This window comes from Rhea americana, unplaced genomic scaffold, assembly GCF_003343005.1.
Source record: "Rhea americana isolate MKP2758 unplaced genomic scaffold, rheAme1 scaffold_173, whole genome shotgun sequence".
Classification (NCBI taxonomy): domain Eukaryota; kingdom Metazoa; phylum Chordata; class Aves; order Rheiformes; family Rheidae; genus Rhea; species Rhea americana.
Window position 1 is genome coordinate 1,858,820 of NW_028185850.1, and position 21,050 is coordinate 1,879,869.

At 38.4% G+C, this 21,050-nt stretch overlaps 1 protein-coding gene across 4 annotated transcripts in view; it reads left to right on the top strand.

Moving 5' to 3' along the window:
- The window catches only part of LTBP1 (latent transforming growth factor beta binding protein 1), a 188,007-nt gene extending 168,050 nt beyond the window's left edge, over positions 1 to 19,957 (top strand). For all 4 annotated transcript variants that reach the window (XM_085301182.1, XM_085301183.1, XM_085301184.1 and 1 more), the window contains 4 exons: positions 2,234 to 2,404; positions 13,478 to 13,600; positions 17,522 to 17,671; positions 18,960 to 19,957. In XM_085301182.1, coding sequence (XP_085157308.1) covers positions 2,234 to 2,404; positions 13,478 to 13,600; positions 17,522 to 17,671; positions 18,960 to 19,129 — 614 coding nt within the window. In that variant the 3' untranslated portion in view covers positions 19,130 to 19,957. The remainder of the gene's footprint in view (positions 1 to 2,233; positions 2,405 to 13,477; positions 13,601 to 17,521; positions 17,672 to 18,959) is intronic.
- Positions 19,958 to 21,050: the final 1,093 nt, after the last annotated feature.

Sequence of the window (21,050 nt, forward strand, 5' to 3'; positions counted from 1 at the left end):
TTTGTTTACTGAGAGGGTTTGGGAGGGCAATGCTTGGGCCACCAGTCATCTGTTGATCCACATGGCATTGYGATGCAGGACTCCACAGGGTTCTGCCATGCCAGTGTAGACAGGAGACTGCTCTAAGTATGCAGTGAGATGAGGCTTGGCTTGGGAGTCCTCAGCACCCTAATTCACCAGTTCTGCATCTCTTTCAACCTTGTATGTAAAAAGGCGCTGCCTGTTCAGTGTATTGCTAAGGTTGGAGTTTGACTGCAGGCTAACTCTGGAGACTTAGTCCAGAGTCAGTGAGTGCTTCTACCAAAGGGAGGAAGAACGGGAACAAGACATAGGAGAAAATAGCAAAAGATGAATCTGCACTTTTAGCTGATTAATACTGAGGGTACACTGAGTTCACATGTTCAGGCTGTGGGCTGCAGCATCACTGTTTGTTCAAGTGATAGTCTTACATCTCTTTTAATTTCAGTAGATGTTAATTTCAGAAAAAAATGTTAAATATTCTGAGATTCTTAGAAACATCTTGTAAATCCAGAGCACTATGCAGAAATGTAGCACTGCAATTGCACTGGACAAAGTTTTAAAAGAAATGGTATAGTTTGTTTGATTAATACTGGCATTCAATAGCCAAGACCTCTTGTACCGGTAACTCACTATGAATTTTTCTAAGATGCTTCTGTGAAAGAAAATGGGAATACAGTCTGAATGCTTGCTTTACTCCATATTATGGAAGTGGTACTTCTGAGAAGCAACATGGTCATCCTCTTGCCTGAAACTCTGAAAGAACCATAGTAGTTTCATTGTTCAAACTTTAGTTAAAACAGGAGCAGGACTGTCCTTTGGTTTCACCTAGGATGTGAAGAGAATACAAGGGACCAAAAGGGTATTCTGTCATGCATCACTGAGGCTGACACAGCAGTCATCTAACCAAGTGCTCAATCCTTTTATCTCTGCTGGCACAGTTCTCCCTAAAGCAGAAGAGGAGGTGACAGGCTGGCAGGATCACTCTGCTGCCAGCAGAATTCAGAGTTGGTTGCAGAGAACCTCTTCTGCTCCTGTGTGTATTCTGGCAAGTTCTTAGTAGAAGATGTATCTAAATTATGAAACTTTGCACTTTCAGAACACACTGTTTTACTCGAGCTAGGTTTCAATCCTATACTCACCCGTGCACCATTTCATTACGCTGCTGCATCATGTAAAAATGCAGTTAACAGACTTAGACAGAAAACAGAAWCTTGGTTTGTGACCATGCTTATTTTTCATTCTATGTTGGAACTAATTCAAAACCTTTCAGATGTTTTTACAAAACAGTTGTGTTCAGGTGTTTACCTTCCAAGTAAAAGATGAAGTTTTCAGTTCTTCTCTCTCTGATCATCAGTGATCAGAAATTTCTAGAACTGGGAAATGTTCCTAATGAGAACTTTATCAGAACTAGTACTCCCCTGAAATATTCCAGCTTTGACAAAAAGGCGTGTTTTTGTTAATGTTCATAAGAATGTGACAGTGGTTCACAGCAGTATTCCATCTCTAACAGTAACTATAAGTGGATGATTAGGGATGAGGACAGCAGATAAACAATACTTCCCCTCGCCCTCCCAGCCTCAAGCTATTTTCAGCTCAGGGGATTTCCTGAGCCTGATGCAGTATGTCTGTTCAATTAATGGATATGTCTTCCAAGTATTTGTCCAGTCTCCCATTGAGTCCATGTAAAATTTTTGTTCAGTTCTGTCCTAGCAGTAAATGTTCTTTCTGATGTCATTGCCAGCAGCAAAAGAAACCCAAAAGAACAACTTTTAAACATCTGTTCCATGGGCAGAGCCCCCCAAATATCCACTTCTGTCCTAACTCTATTTTTTGTGGGAGTTCCRTTAACTTCAGAGAAAGCAGAGCTGAATCAATGGTAAGCATTCAGCAGTGGCTAGCAATGTAAAAAAGTTTTAATTCTTGGGTGCCCAATCTAAGGTGCTTTTAAATAGGCCTAATAGTGCCATTGACAAATCAGAACCTTTCAAGATTTTTGCAAAGCTGAGGCCCCAAGATATGAACCACCTCAGGCATTAAAAAATGACCAGGATTTCTAAGCTTAAATTTGAATTTACCAATTCTGGCTAGATTCAGTTTCTTGAGAAGTAAAGTTAGACTATGTTCTTACTTGAGTTTAAATATTCTGCATTACACCATTATTTTTTTAAATAATATTGCTGCRATGATGATGTAATACTGTCTTCTCTATTAGAACAAACTGAAGAAACTGAGGTCTACCAGGACCTTTGCTGGCAGCATCTGAGTGATGATTTTGTTTGTAGTCGACCTCTGGTTGGAAAACAGACTACATATACTGAGTGCTGTTGCTTATATGGCGAAGCCTGGGGCATGCAGTGTGCACTGTGTCCTATGAAAGAGTCAGGTAAGGAAATGTGCATTTGAGTTCTTGAACTTTGAAATACTTAATCAGTTTAATCCTTTGAAGTCAAACTTGGGCTAATAATGTAAGAAAGAACAAAAGAAACTAACCCTTCAAGAACTGATGGAAATTTGCATTAATTAAGGGCAAATCATTACAGTCCAGATTTTGAAAAAGCAGCTGCTTTTATTTTTTGGCACCTACTGGACCTGTCAACTTCAGGTGGAACTATTAGTGACTGGCAACTGAACACCAGAATTTAGGACTTTCATGGAAGTAGGAAGGCATTTTAAGGGTAGCAGAGTTCATTAGCATCGCCGAGAAACTAAAAACCATCTCTGGAAATGTAGACATAGTTCATGTGCATTTGTGTGCACACATGCACATAATACTCAATAGGATAGATTTTTGTTGCCAATTTTATAYGTACAAATGTATTTTCAGTGTAGTGCTCTGCCAGGATGGCTGTGAACAGGCATGTTTGCTTGATAATGATGTGCTATAGAATCGTTAGACCTATCAGAGAATGAGTGGTCACTCTATGGTTCTGTGCTCAGATATGATGAAATATATACATGAGCCATTTTAGATAGACAACGCAGATGAGGCAAACGGAGTATCAGTACAGACTGAGGAAATGCATGTTTCCAAGGAATATAACTTAATATTAAAGAATATTTTGGAGCATAAGCTAACAGACATATTTTTAAAAGAATGTATTTTGTTTTAGTCTTTAGAAATAGACATTGTTCCAAGAAGATATTTAAGTAGAAATTTTTTCATAGCAACTACAAAAGCTAAATTGAGAGAAATGTTGCCACTGACACTCTGGGACTTGGAGAGTGGAGAAGAAACCAGTGGAAGAGGGTTTATATCATGCTGTGCCTGAGATGATATGTCATTATCTTTAACAGCCCTGGTATATGCAGTCTGGTGCCATAATAACTCATTTGTAAATAGTGCAACTTCTTCCCCCACATAGTTACATTACTTCAAGGGCACGTTTGGGTATGGTTTTATTACTGTTAAAGTGCTTTTTAGCAGTATGGCTTTCTACATAGGAATAACGTGCTGTATCTATAAAGCATTTTATTCTGATAACTGGATCCTTTCTTGGGCTCGTGTTACTGTTACCCATATTGTTATAGTTAAAGCAGTACATGTTTTGCCTGTAGCAAGAATCTTGGAGTTAAAACTACCTAGTGATGCTCAGCAAAGTATTAATGTAGCTCTGTGTGTGTCTGCTTGGGTTTTATGGTTTTTTAATTTGCTTGCAAGGTCTTTGAATGTGCTCATACACATCTTCGCTTGTTTGAGTTTGCTTTGGAAGGGCAGCAACTGAAAAAGCCCTAATTTTGATGATATTGGCCGGAATAACTGTTAGTTGATGCTTCCCCCAGAAACAGAATGAGGAAGAAAAAACAGAGCATGACAACAGCTTGATTTATAAGATGTGGAAGAGCAAGTCTTATAGGAGGACAGTTTCAGGTATAGAATTACTTCACCAGCTATAATAATAATTGAAATGGAATGAAATGTAATAGTAAAAAATACAAGGCAATAACTAATAGCAAGAATTGCTGCTATGAAGCACAGCTCCCTGGATGGAATGACAGAGCAGAATAAAGGAGTGTATTAGTTCATTAAACAGTGATGGTGAGCCACCCATGTCATGCAAGCATGCATAAAGTGAAATAAAACAAGATGTATCCAGTAGGGAAAGTCAGGCGGGTACTAGACTTGGTTCTGAAGATCTCTAGCTAGTTACATTTAATGCAAGATAAATCTGAAAAGTAACAGGGAGGAACTACCAGGCCAGTCAAGGAATGGAAAACCTGCCTTGCAAGGTAAGATGAAAAATGCTAAATCTTGATGCAGAACAAAAGCTGCAAATGGTAGAACTGCCCACTATAACAACACTGTGGATGACTCAGAGGAGGGAGAACAAGCATTTAAATTAAACAATGGTGCTGGTGTAAGAACAAATGTGAACAAGTTCAGTTTGAACAATTTTAGGCTTGAAATTAGATGGTTTCTGATCATTAGAGCTACAGGATTCTGGAGGAGCAATCCCATAACAACAGCTGGGCACAAATCCCAACTAGCTCTATGAAGGAACTTAAGCAGTTCAAGAAACAAATGACATTAAAGTTCCTGATGGATAACATGATGCTAAATGCACTGGATGATTCTCTATCACAGCTGAAGGGCATTATGCTGGATCATAGAATCTTTCYGCCTCCAGATTTAAACTCAGTTTTATGGTTTAATATGCACTGAAGGAACAGGTAGATCTGCTTTAAATGAAACTATGAGGCATACTTTGATTGCAGATAGTTTAAAGCGTGATTATGAAGTGGAACGTAGAGAGTTTAAAAGAATAAAGCATCCTTAGTATGTCAGAATAAGCTTAWACAAGCTTACATTTCTTCATGTAAGTTGTACATGCCTGTGTCTAATTGCACACGTGCACATGCACACACAAAATCACAGCAACACTTCTGCTTTCAGGGACATTTACCAAGAAAAAATTAAAGCTGATTGAACTGAATAAATGATTCATTTGACATGTCTTCAGTTTGTAGCACTTAAAGTGATATCATTGGCTCAAGAGAGTGCTTTCACACCTCTGGGCCAGCAGGTCACAGGTTCAAGTCCTGGCTGGGGAACCTGGAATTTCGCCATTTTCAAATACTTGTGTATTGTGTTGGCCAGATTTACTACTGAAGGTGTCTGCTTATTTCCCAAGTTAGGGGCATACTGAAGATTTGTAACACATGTTAAAGAGGACCTGGGGATGGGAAAAGCGTTATCACTGGAAGACTTTCTTGATGAAATAGGTTGGATTATAGAAAGGACCATTCACTGATCTGTGGTTTCCTTTCACCTTATTTATACTCCTCTCATATTTGAAGATCTAGATGTTGCCTCTAGAGGAAATGTATGGCTGCAATTATGAGTGATTTGTTTTCAAATCCTTTCTAAAACAAATTCATGTTTTTTTAAAATAACTTCTAGCTTTTGTGTCCCACTTTTTCTTGAAATATTACTTCCATTTTTCATTACAAGATGTAAATCTCCAATTTGAATAGCATCCAGCATAAGATCAGTGGAAAGATAGGGAGCTTATGTATGTGTTGATCTGTTTAAAAAAATGAATCCATTCATCAGTGTCAAAATAAATTTTATGTAGTTGCTGGCACTTCTGAAAGCTATTAAATGGTAATTCTCCTACTTTTCTGTGCTTGATCAAACAAATTTCACTGAAAATGACACTAAACAATCAGAGTATGAGACAAAAATAACTAGCACTTATTAAAGTATTGCAACTAACRGTAACATCTTAATATCATTAAGGCTGGTAAGTCTTTTAGTGACATTAAAGAATAAATTCAAAATACTAGTTCAAAATCCTGATCAAAACACTTAGTGCAGACATCAACTGTGGTGATTATGTGATGTATTGAGTACATCTTACCTGTAAAAACACCATTTTGCAGGGCAGGCCTTCTTGTCATTAAAAGAAGGAATCATATACAAGTTGATTTCAATTGCACTGGTTCTGCTGTTATGATCTTACACTAGCACTATATTTCAGTTAAAGGCTTTCATGGATTGTATCCAATACCAAGATGTTAACTACAGAAATGCAATCTTTCTGGGATTTTTGTGGTGTTAGGCTATATTAGCCCAAAGAACTTCCAGTACTACGTTATCTTTAAAAAAATTCTGTGTTATTTGATCGAGGAAAATGGATAGTTTTATATTAGTTAGCAAAAGCAAAAACATAATTTATCCATTGCACTCACCCTAAAAATAAGCCTGTCAGCCAACCTGCCTTCAGAAGTTTCGCTTTCATGGTCAATTAATCGTTACTATCAGGAGACCCAAATGTCTGCATATGGAATCAATACTCTAATAACTGGCAGCAAGACAGACTCGATGGGTTCAGCAGCTGAGTCAAAGCATCCATGCCAGAAAACAGAGCAATTGGCCACCAGTAAAAAAATCTGGAATCTAAAGTYAGGCCTCTAAGGCCATATATACCTCATGTTAACCTGAACATGTAAAACTTTAAGAAAAAGCTGTTCAGCCTCCAGAAGCTCCAGGGGTATTGTTGCACAGAACAGTAAATCTGAAGTGATGAGATATGAGTAGGAGATAGAAAATGGTGTGCTGTGGTCAGTGTTTAATTTAGGAAGACCTTATTTCTGCATTTGTGAAATGTTTTTTAGAAACCTGCCTTGGAGTTTACTACTGCAATACAGTACTATCTTTGCTTCAGTGCCATCTTTGCTTCTTTCAGACCTGAGGATCCAAGGAAGGTGGAATTATGTACCCTTGAACTAATGACATCCCCGGGGTGGAGGGGGAGGGGACAGGGGGTGCCTTCTTCCCCTCTTTCTGTAGGTGGYTACCAGAAGTTCTGATGTGAAAAGGGGGGTAAAAGTAGGACTGGGCTCTACGGTTTTAGTGGGCATTTTAATAACTATTTACTGAGGATGGGAGTACATTACTACATATAAAACTATGAACTTGCTGATGGACTACTGAGATAATGGCATGAGCATATTCTTAGGTAACAGTAAAGGACACTAGTGTGTCCTTATTTGTGTAACCTTATGCACATTTTTTACTCTTTTACTTCAAGTTTTAGGTTACAGTAGCTTGTGGGTGCCTGTTCTGGGAGTAACTATTTTATGTTTAGATGATTTGCAGGAAGGACAATAGTAGAACTCCCATCAACAGGTATTACAGGAGACATTTTATGTAACCAGGAGTCACATAAAGAACTAGTGAAGACTCCTGCTGCACTTCTCTTTATCTCCACCTTGGCATTTGCAAWGCCCAGACTTAAGAGAATGCCTATGGGATGTGCATACCTTGAGCTATCATGTGGGGTGTTACATATGGCCAATTTCACATGGTTTTCAAACAGATACCCATATCTGTGCTGGTCCTACCAGTTCCTCCTTCCAGCAGGAAAGAGAAATAAGCACCCTGAGGGTTGGATTCCTCTAACTTACTCTAAACATGTACTTTAGCATGATATTAATGGTGTCCTAGAAGTGGTTATGTCTTTGCATGGACTAAAAAGGGACACAGGATGACTAACTCAGGTGAAAACCCTTGGAAGCACCTGCTGATGTGTGTAAAGGATGAGTTTCCACCTGTACTCTTTGAGATGGTAAAGATCAGCAGAGGGGCACTGGATTTTATTTTTGCAGACCATTGTTCGTCTTTCCATTTAGGATGGCATTGTGCCAGCTTCCTTTCTGGTAAGGGCCTTGTACTAAAAGATTAATCTTTTGGGCAAAGAAAATAACAGCGATTGTACAGYGATTGTGTCTCAACAGCCATAATCATGAAGTTGTCTCACGCTCAGTTGTGCAGGTATTTTGGCTGCTTTCATTTCTGTTGATTGACATTTTCAATGCTTTTTCTGAAGTCTACCAGAGATGCATAGAATTACTTTGGAAGGGCTTTGCTCTTTGCTTTCTTGAAAACACAGATACGTTATTGAGAGCAGGTTCTCATCATGCATATGCARCTAAGCATAAATTCATGCAGGCTACATGTTAACATCAGCGCTCCTCAGAGGATACTGGCTGCTATTTAGTTTCTCACTGGTAATCCCATTGCTTGTTTCACTCTTTTGATATAAAACTCCAAAAATGTGCTTTTTACCCTGGTTATCCAGAGTTACATATCTTCTRCCATCAGCTATGTTCCAGGTAAGTCTCTCCTAGTATAAAAAGGGGGAAAATATGCTGAGAAAGCATCTTTCCCAGGATACATTTCTCTCTTCTTCCTCAGTTTGTTGGTCTGTATTACAAAACATTTATATTATTAAGATATTTGCTTAGTTAAGGGAAAGTCCATAATAATTATTGTACTGTTATATAGCAGTTGGGCATGCAGAGGCAATAAAAAGGGGGCATTTATTGCTCATGACAATGAATAAAAAAGGGAATTAATATATATGACTGTTCAGTTTGAAAATGAAATAAAACAAAACAGAGTTTAGGAAGTATTTTGAGAAGAAAAGCAAAAGTTCTGTCTTCCKTACAATATAGATGATTTTCAAAAGCCTAGATAAAGGGAAATTGGATTCCTTTATTCCCTGTTGTGCTTTTAAGGAAAAAGCTTTGGAAGAGCATCCTGGAAAGCTAAAATTTTAAAACTTCACATCCCAAGTGTACATGTGAGTCAGCAAGGAGTTGGAAAGCCATTTATGAAGCTGTGGCAGGCACAACCTTACTTTTACTAGAACTTTAATAATCTACCACAAGTAGTAGGAGAAAAGATTGGTTCAGGAAATTTGAGGAGCCTCAGCTGAGACCAGAGACACCTACCAAAAGGTTTTGTAATAACCAGGTTAGTAATTCCTTTGATTTTAACAAGAGTTTTACATCCACCGTGTTCTTTTCCCCAGCCACTTCATTTAGAATTTCTCCATGTAAAGACATGAATATCCCTCCTAATTCATGAAAAAAATCCTTTGTTAAGACTGGTGCCCTTCCCTCGTTCCTGAGTGGTGGTATAAACGTAAGTGCTGTCCTCAAACATCAGCACCTGTTTATGGAGGCAGTCAATTAAATAATCTAAATTGTCAATTAGCACAATCTAAATGCAGAGAAGAATTATTTTCAGCCTTGGTTCATAGATGATGCAATCTCCTGAGAGAGCATAAACTTAAGCGATTCAGACTGATGTCCTGAACCTCTAATAGGGAAGGGACGTATATTTCATGTAATAAATTTTTTCTTGGCTTTGCGCTTGTCTTCAGTGATTTCTTCCATGGTGAAAGTGCTGCATTTTCCAATTAAATGAAGGAAGTGCCGTGGTGTTGATAGTCTTGGCTCCTTTTTTTTGTATGTGATGGTGACAGTTCTGAATAGCTGGAACAGAAATAAAGCTCGCTTTATGGGCAAGAGGGAGGACTGGCTGTGGTGCTGTTGTTTCATGGTTATGTGAGGAAAAGCTTTTTTATATATAATATTTTGTCTTAAATGCATGAAATATGGAACAAGGTTTTTTTAATTGAGAAGTCGGTTAGGATTTTAGGTGTCCAGGTGAAAATAAAGCCCACACAGGCTTATGCAGTTACAATAACTGTATATGCAAATTAGACGCACATTTGCACAGCTGTACTTGTGCTAACAAGCACCTAATAGCCAGACAATCCATCCAATTTTTGTCATCCTTGTCAGCCTAGCTTTCTCCACCATTTATGGCTAWCATTTGTACCAGTTCACATGTGTATCTACCTATATTACCCTAAAAATACTTGCTTTATATGCACAATCTCTGTATCTGACTTAGAAAATGTGTCCTTCACGTTCTTGGAAGCATACATCAACTTCTTTTCATAATAGCTATCTTAAGTTATATCACAAGCTGTCTTGGGGCTTCTTTTGCAAGTTATCAAAAAAACTCTGAAACACAGAGTAATGCACACTAAATCATATTAAAAAGTGCAGATGTTTTTTATTGCAACAGAGTTATATAATCCCTGATCACAGCCAGAAGGTGAGCTAGCAGAGAAGATGAATCCATGTAAGGAAATATTTTAAATACTTTAACTTTTAGTTACAGAAAATCAGAAAATGCCTTTTTTTTAACTTTGTAACTTTGTATGAAAAATTATCTTGAAAGACAGTAATGAGTTTTGTGACAGTGAAAATGTTTTTATCATTCAGGAATAGTTACAGTTATTCCATTTCTCTCTCTGCCTCCCTTACTGCCGTCCTGATCCTAGGTCTCCTACTGTCATCTCCCTAGGACAGAATCATGCTGTCCTCCCATGTGTGTACTAGCTGCAACTTTCTGTGTACCAGTCATGCTATTAACCACAAGTCTTACGGTGCTCTGTTCATGCAGCTCCTTTCCTGGGAAAACTGTGACCAGTGTAGAGCACAGTGACCCAAAGCATACTATTTTTAATGTGAATTGTAGGAACATTGCGTAGCAAGGGGAAAAGTTTAAAACAACAGAAATTGTACATACACATCTGTCTTGCCAGAACTCATTCTATCATCCAGAGGTGGATCCTGGTTCATTTATTTTCCTCGGGCATCTGAGTCTGTTTTACCTTATCCCAAAACCTCATTCTTTTTATATTTACAAAATGTGTCCCTCCTAGTGCCCTTCAGCCTTTGGTGTCTCCACTCTCTCCACTCTTTTAATCCATGGAAAGAACAAGCAAGCTCAACAAGGCAGCAGGAAGAACTTACTACTGGTACTGGCCCTGAATTTCCACTTGTGATTTCTTATGTGGGGTGCTGCTAGTCTCACTAGGTTTCTCTCCTGAGCACCTAGCAGCTGAATCAACACACTACAAAAGAGATAAAATTTACACTGYGTAGATAACTAAACAGAGCATACAATACTCAGAGTAATTATAGGTGATTCCAAAATCATCACCATATGTATCAAAACAAGTATATAAATTATATAGATGTGTAAACTCTGAAGTGACTTAAGGATATTAAAATGCATTGTCAGCTTTTGTAATAAAGTAATATGTATCAATAGTGTATAAATTTAACAATTTTAACAATGGCTCAGCATCTATTAACAAATGATTAATTAAGCATATAGACTCCAAGTGCTTAACAGACTATTTATTTACAGGTATGTGTGTAGCTGTTGTAACCTTGCTACAGTTATAACTCTTAACAAACACCAAGTTTACAGTGTGCTTTAAAACAGCTCTTCATCGTTTTGTAGGCACTGATTTACTTACAATTAGAGCTAAAAATTCAGATGTTCAAAACTTGACTGGCAAAGGACCAGCRTGGCAGGAAACAAGTTCCTACTGACAAGATTTCTGTATCCTTCTATAGTTAATGAACAACTTTGCTTTAGCAAATGTGCAATATCAAATAGTCTCATAAGTCTTCAAGTTATGCAACTCTCATGTATGTATCTCTGCCTCTATGGGTTTTCGATGTTCTCACTGCTTTCTTCAAAAAAAAGCCAACATTTCTGTTATTGATTTCATTAACAGAAAAATTAGCACCGAATAACCTGAAAAAACAGTGTCAAGCTTCTGTTCAATCCTTTCCATTAGTTCATATTCATGCAGAAGGTAGTAGTGGTCTCTGAGACCTTGTCTTGTCCTCTTTCCATTCACTGATTGTTTTTTGTGTGATGATTTCTTCTACATAAACCAGATGAATTAGTATTTTGCAGTAGATAGATAGCAGGTCCTTTGCCAAGAACATTTGTGTGTGTCCATTAGAAAGTGCTTTTACACTTCTGTACATCTTTTCTCTGTTCTTTTACCATCTGTACAGTCTCTACATATCAAAACTCTTGGACGTCATGAGTAGTTCAACACAAAACAATGAAAGCGTCGATCTGAGATGATAAGGTAGCTGTCCCCATACTTGGATGTTACTTGGAGTTTGATGTGGGGAAGGAAGAGTAGGGTGTTTCTCATCCTGTGACAGCTCTTAAAACTACACTTACTTACTWGCTGAGAGGGAGGCTATGCATTAAGGGACATACATAACTAACATTTGTTATGTTAGTAAAAAACTAGKTTTTTTTATTTTCTCATGCTGGCTTTGTTTAATGTGCCACTGGATGTCTCTCTTGGACAGAATACTTTTCCATGTGGCAAGGAGGGGCTTGTGTRAATATACATATTACCATCTATAAATGAACTCTGGAGAAGGTAAATCAGAGGAAATCACCTTGCACTTGAAGCAGAAGGTGGTGAATTTTGCATTAAGTTCTTTGGGAGTTCATGCTGCAGGCTCAGGCTGGTGCCTGTCACAGGACTGCCTTATGCATAGACAAGCTTTGCCCTTACTGTACAGTGTTCTGTTTTGCTTTGTCAGCCACAGAATTCAAACATTTCTTTTTTTGAACATGTTGTTTTCAGGATGCARTGAAACAAGTCCAGGTGAGGAGACACATATTACCTGTGAAAATAAAATGACAATGCTGGCAGCAAGTGGGGCTGTGCTCTGGACTGTCTAGAGCATGTCTGGATTTATCCAACTATTTACTGTCTGGGCAGTTCTACACAGCATGAGGTTTTTGGCTCTGTAACCATCTGTAATTCTTGGATTTTGTATCTGCTTAGGGTTTTTTTTCCCCTCCCCTCCCCTCTCTCTTTTGGTGGTTTTCTTTCCTGTCCTTATTCTGCCTGGTTCTCAGAACACCAGGCAATCTTCACAGAAACAGATGCTAAATAGTCTGCAGCAATAGTAAAGGAGCACCTGGATTGCTGTATTTTAACAGTGTTTCTATTTCCAAAGAAATTGTCTTGTACATTTTTTAGTATATGGTAATGAAAACAAAGGTAGCACAGTAAATCAAATTGAAAATCCAACTCTGAACACCAGCATTTCAAACATGGGCCCCAACACCTAAGAACAGTGCTAAAACTTAAGTGACCCAGCTATTGGAGAGGGACAGAAAATCAGAATGTAACTATTTCTGCCATGCATTTTCCCCTGGCCTGTTAGATTTGCAGCCAAGGAGTCTCTGAACAGCACTAGTGCATAAGCCTGTAGTTTGATGATACAGTTTGCATCAAGGGCAGATGAGAGTGCTATTCTGGAAGCATTTTTTTCTTGTGATCTCTGCAGGCTGCATGGCCAGTGTGTAGTGTGCCTAAAATATAGCCCCAYCTGCTTTGCTTTCCTACCTTTGGGGTGGCTTTTGCTCGCAGCCGGGATGGTCAGGGCAGCCTTGTTATCACAGAATGAAGAGTGTAACCATAGCTGGCCCCTGGGCAGGAGTGTGTTGTCAGAGGGATACAAGGCATCCCTCTGCAAGCCAGAAAAACCTGACCCATAACTTTTTGTACAGTTACTGACTCAAATCTATCCCTGGTGTTATCCCTGTTATGACTTAATAGTCTGTAGTTGGCTCGTTACATTTTAATGACATTCTTCTTGAAGAGAGAATGCTTTGTRGAAATTGAAGATTTATGCTATTTCTAGGAAGATAAGTTTATTTCCAGCTAATATGAGCCACAATTCACTGGGACTAATGCAATGTGGCCTGTGTTACAAGTGTGATTAGTTTTATATCCTATTTTCTTTCCCCCCTCAGAGGATTATGCCCAGCTGTGCAACATTCCTGTTCCAGGATCTCGGCGGCCATATGGACAAGATGCTTTGGTTGACTTTGAGGAGCACTACACTCCAGAAACTAATCCATACTTTGTTGAAGACCGTAAGCAAATTTCACTGTTATGTAAAATACTTGAAAGGGGGGTTGGAACTTGGATTATTTCCCTGTAGCTGGCTTCATTCTTCTGTTTGCTTCTGAGTAATGATGTGGCCTATTTATGTGTTAGTTATTCCTATGACACTAGCTTTCGGTCAGGTGCTCAGGTTCCAGAGCCAGCATTGTCTAAGAGTCCAGTTGGGCTCAGAGTACAATATTAATTTTTAATATAGTGGAATAATTTGTGCCAAGTGTACTAAATTTATATTTACCAATTGATTTACAGCTAAAGGTCAAAAGGATTGCCAGTTTCCCTTCTCACAGATTAATTTTGCTTTAGAGCATGGGACAGATTTCTTTGGAGTGCATTTCGTTTAAATGAAAACAAGAGGAATAAAATATCCCTTCATGCCAGCTTTCCATGATTTTCTAGGAAAATTTATATGGGAGAAATGGAAAGCATGTAAGTTGTTCTCGTTCACAGCACAGTGTGATCAGATAGTATACATGCATGTAACCTTCAGGCTAGAATGACCTACCTTGTAGGGCATGAGGGATTGTACACAATCAGCATCTCAGTTACACTCCAAGAATATCTGGGTTCTTTATGCGTTTGGCCCAGCTTGCTATTAAGACTTGAGAGAGAGAAATACCAATCTCATCGCCTTCCTTGGAATCAGTCAGCCTATAGAGCTCCAACATATTTCTTCACGGTTTTAGGAAAAAAGAGGGAGGGGGAGATATCAGAAGGAACTGATAATTTCCATWTCTTTATACATCTGGCCTATAAATTACCACTACACTTTGTCAAAGACCTTTTGCTATACAGTGCGTAACTTTTAAACTAAAGGTAACAGATCAAAACAGGGTAAGAGGATTACAGGACATTATTAGAGGGGTAATGTGTATTTCTTTAGCACATTGCACTTCATACAAAAATGTACTATACAGATCAAGTTAATGAGTTCACTTCTATTGAGCATCGGAATGACTTTTTAAGCTCTACACAGAATTGTGAAATGTTTTATTTCTTTACATGCAAAAGATGACTAGGTAGCTGATGTGATAAATAAAACACTGAGTAGGAAGGAAGCACTTCTGCAAGTCGTAATCAATAGTGAATAAATAAGATAAAACTGTGGACAGTTCTGAATCTACAGCTGAGGCCTCTGTTTTAGAAACAGAGGCATAAGAGCTCACCTCTTCTGCTCCCATTTGATCACTGAATCACATACAGTGGCAAGCAAATGCATAAGAAACCTTAAAACACACAGCAGTATGACTCTGCCTGCATCAGAGGCATATTTCTCTAACAGATACCTGTAAGTTCTGTCCTGTGTTTAGGGCAGCAAAGACTTCATGATCAGTCCTGCTACAGTCTGTGTGATCCCAGAGGAGAAGGACCATGCCTGCCGGCCCATGGCAGGGCCGTGCACTTCAATGCAATACTTGTCAACTGTGTGCCATCAATTTTTACAAAGCCAAACATAGATATTCAGACTACAACGYAGGCCCCAGCCAGCTACTCTGAAGTAGAACTTGCTGAGTGATGAATATTTTGGCTTTAGCAGGTTAACATTACAACATACTATATATTCTCTCAGCATAAAATAAGTGATGCCTTTCATTTGCTAATATATGTGTGCGTGTGTGTGCGCGTGCACATGTGTGCCCCACCCCCCAAAAAATATTTGTTTATATTTGGGGGGGAGGGCAACAAAGATCTGCAATTTAAAGGCCCAGCATAAGTTCTATGCATGCTCTATTAGTGAACTGAAAGTATAATGAAAATTGATCAGATTCCTTATTACACTGTAACTAGACATCATGACAATCTGCTCAATATAGAGCCATAGAATCACAGAATCAGTAAGGTTGGAAGGGACCTCTGGAGATCATCTAGTCCAACCTCCCTGCTCAAGCAGGGTCGCCTAGAGCATGTTAGACAGGGTTGCATCCAGGYGGGCCTTGAAGATCTCCAGAGAAGGAGACTCCACAACCTCTCTGGGCAACCTGGTCCAGGGCTCCGGCACTCTCACAGGGAAGAAATTCCCCCTCATGTTCAGGCAGAACTTCCTGTGCTTCAATTTCTGCCCATTGCCTCTTGTCCTGTCACACGGGACAACTGAAAAGAGTTTGTCCCCGTCCCCTTGACACCCTCCCTTCAGGTACTTATACACATTGATCAGACCCCCCTCAGTCTTCTCYTCCCCAGGCTGAAGAGGCCCWGCTCTCGCAGCCGTTCCTCGTAGAGCAGGTGCTCCAGGCCTCTGATCATCTTTGTAGCCCTAYGCTGGACTCTCTCCAGTAGCTCCATGAAATATCCTCAACACAACTGCGCTGCAATGTGATTTGCTAAGTTCATAGGAAAAAAATTAGTGTTTGTATATAATCTRTGTATTTTATATGTTCTTGAGATGTGGCATGTCAGAAAGTGCTTCTTATGTCTCATTTTCTGTTCAGTGTCTCCAAAATTTATTCAGCGTATCACTGATGGATGTGATCCCTGTGAAGTTTCTTACCATGCTAGAGAAAATCCAGGCTAGGTGCAATATATGTAGCCAAAGAGAAGGAGAGTGTATATGATGACAATATAGAAAGTAAATGCAGGTTAATACAAAAAGGGTGAAGTGGGAAAGGCAAAGCAGGAGAAAACAAAAGAGGGACTCAAGAGCCAAGGGACTCAAGGACAGAATAAAAACTAAAAGAGTACAAGCAAAAGGTCAGTGAGAAATTCATTCTTCTATGTAGCTAAGCAAATCTACATACCACTAGTATTGCAACAGATACTAATAGGTAAATAGTTTGTAGTGTGTCTGTCTAACCAATTTTAGATATACCGATTTGTTTGTGGAATTGCTGTATTAATTTTATGTTATGGGGCAGTGGGAGAGATGCATTACCCATCCTATTTTATTCCACTCCATCTCCAGAAGACTTATTTATTTTCTATACTATATATTCATTATGCTGGTAAACCTAGCACTCTCGAATGCTAAGGACTTTTTTTTCTCAAAAGTCTTTTTGATGATGGACTGCCATCTGCAGTTCTGACAGATCACTGCTTGAAGAATGAAAAGCTAGTTGAAAAACAGGTACAGGACTAATAGGAGCAATTCAGGCCTCTTAAGCATCTCTGAGCCTGTGAAAATGTCTGATAATTTTTAAAATGTTCTTTATAAATACATACATAATTATCTGAAAGTCCAAAATCAGACAGCAGAGCCCCATCACAACAGGCATTGTACAAACTAATGAAAACAAAGACAGCCCTTTAGCTTTGCCTACTCAACATCTACAATTATGACAAGCAGCRATTGGTAGTTTACAGGTATTTGTACTGGCACAAATTGCTGAACCACCAGCCAAAAAGTTACTAACCAAAACCGCAATAAGAAAACCATCTCTGATTTCTTCTTATTTTCCTTAAGGCAGCTGAAATTGATTTTTTTTAATATGTATTTCTTGCAGATAAATTAGAATGCAACTCTAACCCCCTCCAACCTTTCTTTTCAAGGCGACTGATTTAGGAACTTTTTCCCAAACTGTATTACCACTTTCGCTTTACTTTATATAAAGTTTGGTACACTTTTAATATTCAATTAAAATATGCTATTTAGAAAACACTGATTTATCATTTAAAAACTGTACTATCAATATAATTTCATTTATAAAATATAATCACTGATTTTGAACAGAAACCTGGAGTTCAGCAAGTTTAGTCTGCATCTTGAAGCATATCACAGCACTTTTCTAGTGCGTTTAAAACTCCAGATGGTGCAGATCTACTAAAGCTGACCTAGTTTCTACAAAGTCAAGCCACGTTCCAGTAAACCTCTAAGAGAATTTCAGAGACTGTCTATACATTTGGGTATACAGACTCAACAGCTCTGTAACTTAATTGTTTGTAATTCTTTCTCCACCCAGGTTTTCTGAATAGCTTTGAAGAGTTACAAGCAGAGGAATGTGGAATTCTGAATGGATGTGAAAATGGCCGATGCGTAAGAGTCCAAGAAGGCTATACCTGTGACTGTTTTGATGGTTATCACCTGGACATGGCGAAAATGACTTGTGTTGGTGAGGATACAGTGATTACTTCATATTGTTCTGTTAGTTTGTCAGGTTATTCAGTCACTTGACTTAAGAGGGGCTAAAACAAAAGCATGATCACCTGAATTCTGTTGAAGATGCCAAATTTCTGCTTGATTTACCGCAAAGGCTAGTACACATAATCGTTACAGAAACAACTATGTTGATGTCCCTCAGTTCATCTTAGTCATTACAGTTGTTTTCAATTAAGGGCTTAGAAATTAAGATACACACTCTTGAAGCTTAAAATTCTGTTAATAAGGTAACACTGTAACATGCAGAACAAACRTTTTTCAAGATACCGAGTGAGGTAAGAGACTGAATCCTGACTGCAAGAGTAATTTCACGAGCATATTTTTAAAGCGTTTGGGTCACCTAAATATTCAGAGAGCCACTCAGTGGGATCTGGCCCCTAATTCTCACTTACTTAAACAGTTTACTGACCAGACTATCTCCTCCACTCTCAAAGTAGCAAATCTGTGCAACTAACCAAGGCATCAAACAACTAGTCTTCATTTAACAATGAAACACAGGGAGGGCAAGTGACAGGGGAGAGATGAACCAAAACAACTAATGTATCTCAGTGCAGAAGCCCAGTAGTGACTGTACATGGGTGTTTCAGGTTGAGGTGTCTGTACTGACTTTGCTTAGCRTTATGCTTCATCACTCACAGCTGAGGTCTCCTAGCTGTATCATGTAGCTGTATCATAAAGCTACCTGCATGCCTTGAAATCATTAGGACTTTATAGCCAGCTGTCYTCCTTAGCTAGAAAAGATGTGTATTTCAGGCCAGTGCCACCCAATCAATATTGGGTGCAGGTAGTCTGCTGTTCACAACGATTTAGTTGACAACAMCAAAAATGCCTGAAGTATTTGATTTTGTTTAACACAGACATTTAAGAACTGTGTTAYAGTAAAAAACTGGTAGATGCTTTCTTACAAGTTAATTCTCAGTYATCAAATAAAATCCTATAAGGGGTTGTTAATAGTTTTTTTTTTGTTTGATGGCTTAGGCTGATTTTGGACTTAGTAGTCTAGCAGCGTAAGGCCATTTAATACCTTATGGATTTCCAATGATAAATACTTAAACGGTAAGACGAAGAAGTTGTGTTGCAGCTTTTGACCCAGCCTAGTTCTGCCTGATGCGAACTGAGTATATCGTGCTCCATTTATTTATACAGCATATTCTGTTCTTGACAATGCTGGAAATAAATTGGCTTTACCTACGCACACCAGACTTAAGTATATGAGTTTTGATGTGCCCTTTTTTTTGCAGATGTGAATGAGTGCAACGAACTGAACAACAGGATGTCTCTCTGCAAGAATGCCAAATGCATTAACACAGAAGGTTCATACAAGTGTTTGTGTCTCCCAGGCTATGTACCTTCAGATAAGCCAAACTACTGCACACCACTGAACTCAGAACTAGACAGTGAACTGGAGTAGAGGAAAATCTCCATATCCTAAGCCCATATACTCTGCACTGTATAAAGAAAAGGAAGAAAAGTATTTAACTTGAGAAGAGAAGGCACCGGAGTAGTGAACATATTGGGGGGGGGGAAGCATTAAAATGTGTCAAAGGTGAGAAATGATGGGCTGATTATATGTCAGCTCCACTGAAGTGACAGACCAAATGGACGCATTTCTCTATGAAAGAAACAATCAAGTATATAGTGTGTTCATAAGAAAAAATCATTACGCAAAAACAGTGCTGTTATTTTAAACAGAAGAGCTTTGGTATTTTGGTTTTTGTTTTTACTATTGCTTGATTAATTTGGCATTTAAATAGTGATGGAAATATTTTATATTACTATGTCATTTTTGATTGTTCAATTCCTTGCCTACTGTTTCTCTTCAGATCTTTTTTTTTCCTGATCAGTACAAAATCTTTGATACAGATATTCTTAGGCCATTTTATAAGAATTGTTACACAGGGTAATGTTTCTCCTTCTCTGGAACATTGGTCAGTGACTTTTTTTAATTTGCTAGTTGTCTGCCCTGTGGAGCAGGCACCATTTGTTTTCAAATGTTTATATACCTTGGCGAAAAGTCCTTATATTCATTTTGTATTCTGTATGGTTGTTACTGCACTTAAAGTCTTTAGAACCTTTCTTGCCAAGTTCAAAGCTGCTAGTGGACAATATTGGATTCCTTTTGTACATTAAAACAAAAGATTTGAACTCACGTCTGTATTGTAATGTGTAAATTGAACACAAGAGAGATCTTGTATGATTACCCTAACGTATTAAAGCTGTATATTACAACTCAATAAAATCACCTTTTTTTTTTAGAAAAAAAGCTACTTACTAATTGTAGGTTTATTATTTCTTTTATTTGTGTTCATGTTACAAGAATCAAGCCCTAAGGTGTGCATAGTACTAGAATTAATTTACATTACAGTAGTTATAGGGATTTGTCTGGCTAGTTTTTCCTTCTCATGCTGTTTTAATAAAGCCAAGACTTGAATTAGTCGATGCCTGAAGTCAGTCTTCCAGAGGGAAGATTTCAAACACAGACCTACAGAAACTGTTTGACTTGGAAGCTGACTTCCATGGAATTTTTGTTCTTTCCTGGTTTAGGCATGTTTCCCACTAAATCTGCAAATCAGGCTYTTCAGTAGATGGCCTGGTTTTCAGAAATTTTGGAGAGAAGGAGGATAATTTTCTTTTTGTGATGAAATGTACCTCGCCATGGCCTTAGCCATTTTTCAGTGGCAGAAGAGAGAGAAAGCGATTACAAGACTGATARATGTTTTGCCTTAACCTTCTCCAGAATGAAATCGTTTGCTTTGGAAATGCTGAAATGCGTCCCTTTGATATTTTCCAAATGAAACATTTTTGCTATGTCCTATAGACCAGCCCTATATTTGAAAGAAAAAGGATAAAACTAGACTCATGAAAGTGGGTCCAACTGTCCCAAAATTAGATTTTTTTATTTCTCATTTCACCAACAAAAGAAATACTTGTTTTGGTCCTGAATCAAATTTATTTTCCAATATTTTAGGTCAGTCACCATATGAAAAAAAATCCCTAAGTTTTATTCCTGTAAGTACTGAGCACTGGGTAGGTCTCATTAAAGTACATGTGCCTGTTCATGTGTGAAAGAAAGAGCTCAGTGCTATGCTTTGACTCTACAGTCTGTCTGGTAATGCCCATCTCAGGGCTCTGCCTCTACATCTGYTGGAATCTGACACAAGGACTAGTGAAGGATACTGCACATTTAAGAACTAATTGTATGTTAAAATAATACAAGAAAATTCATGAATAAAATGATGGGAGGGGGATCTTTCTTTAAGAAGGAGACTTTTTGCAAAATATCTGAGACCTTCAAATTTTCTAGAATTAAGCAGGGGAGGAATAGATGAGTA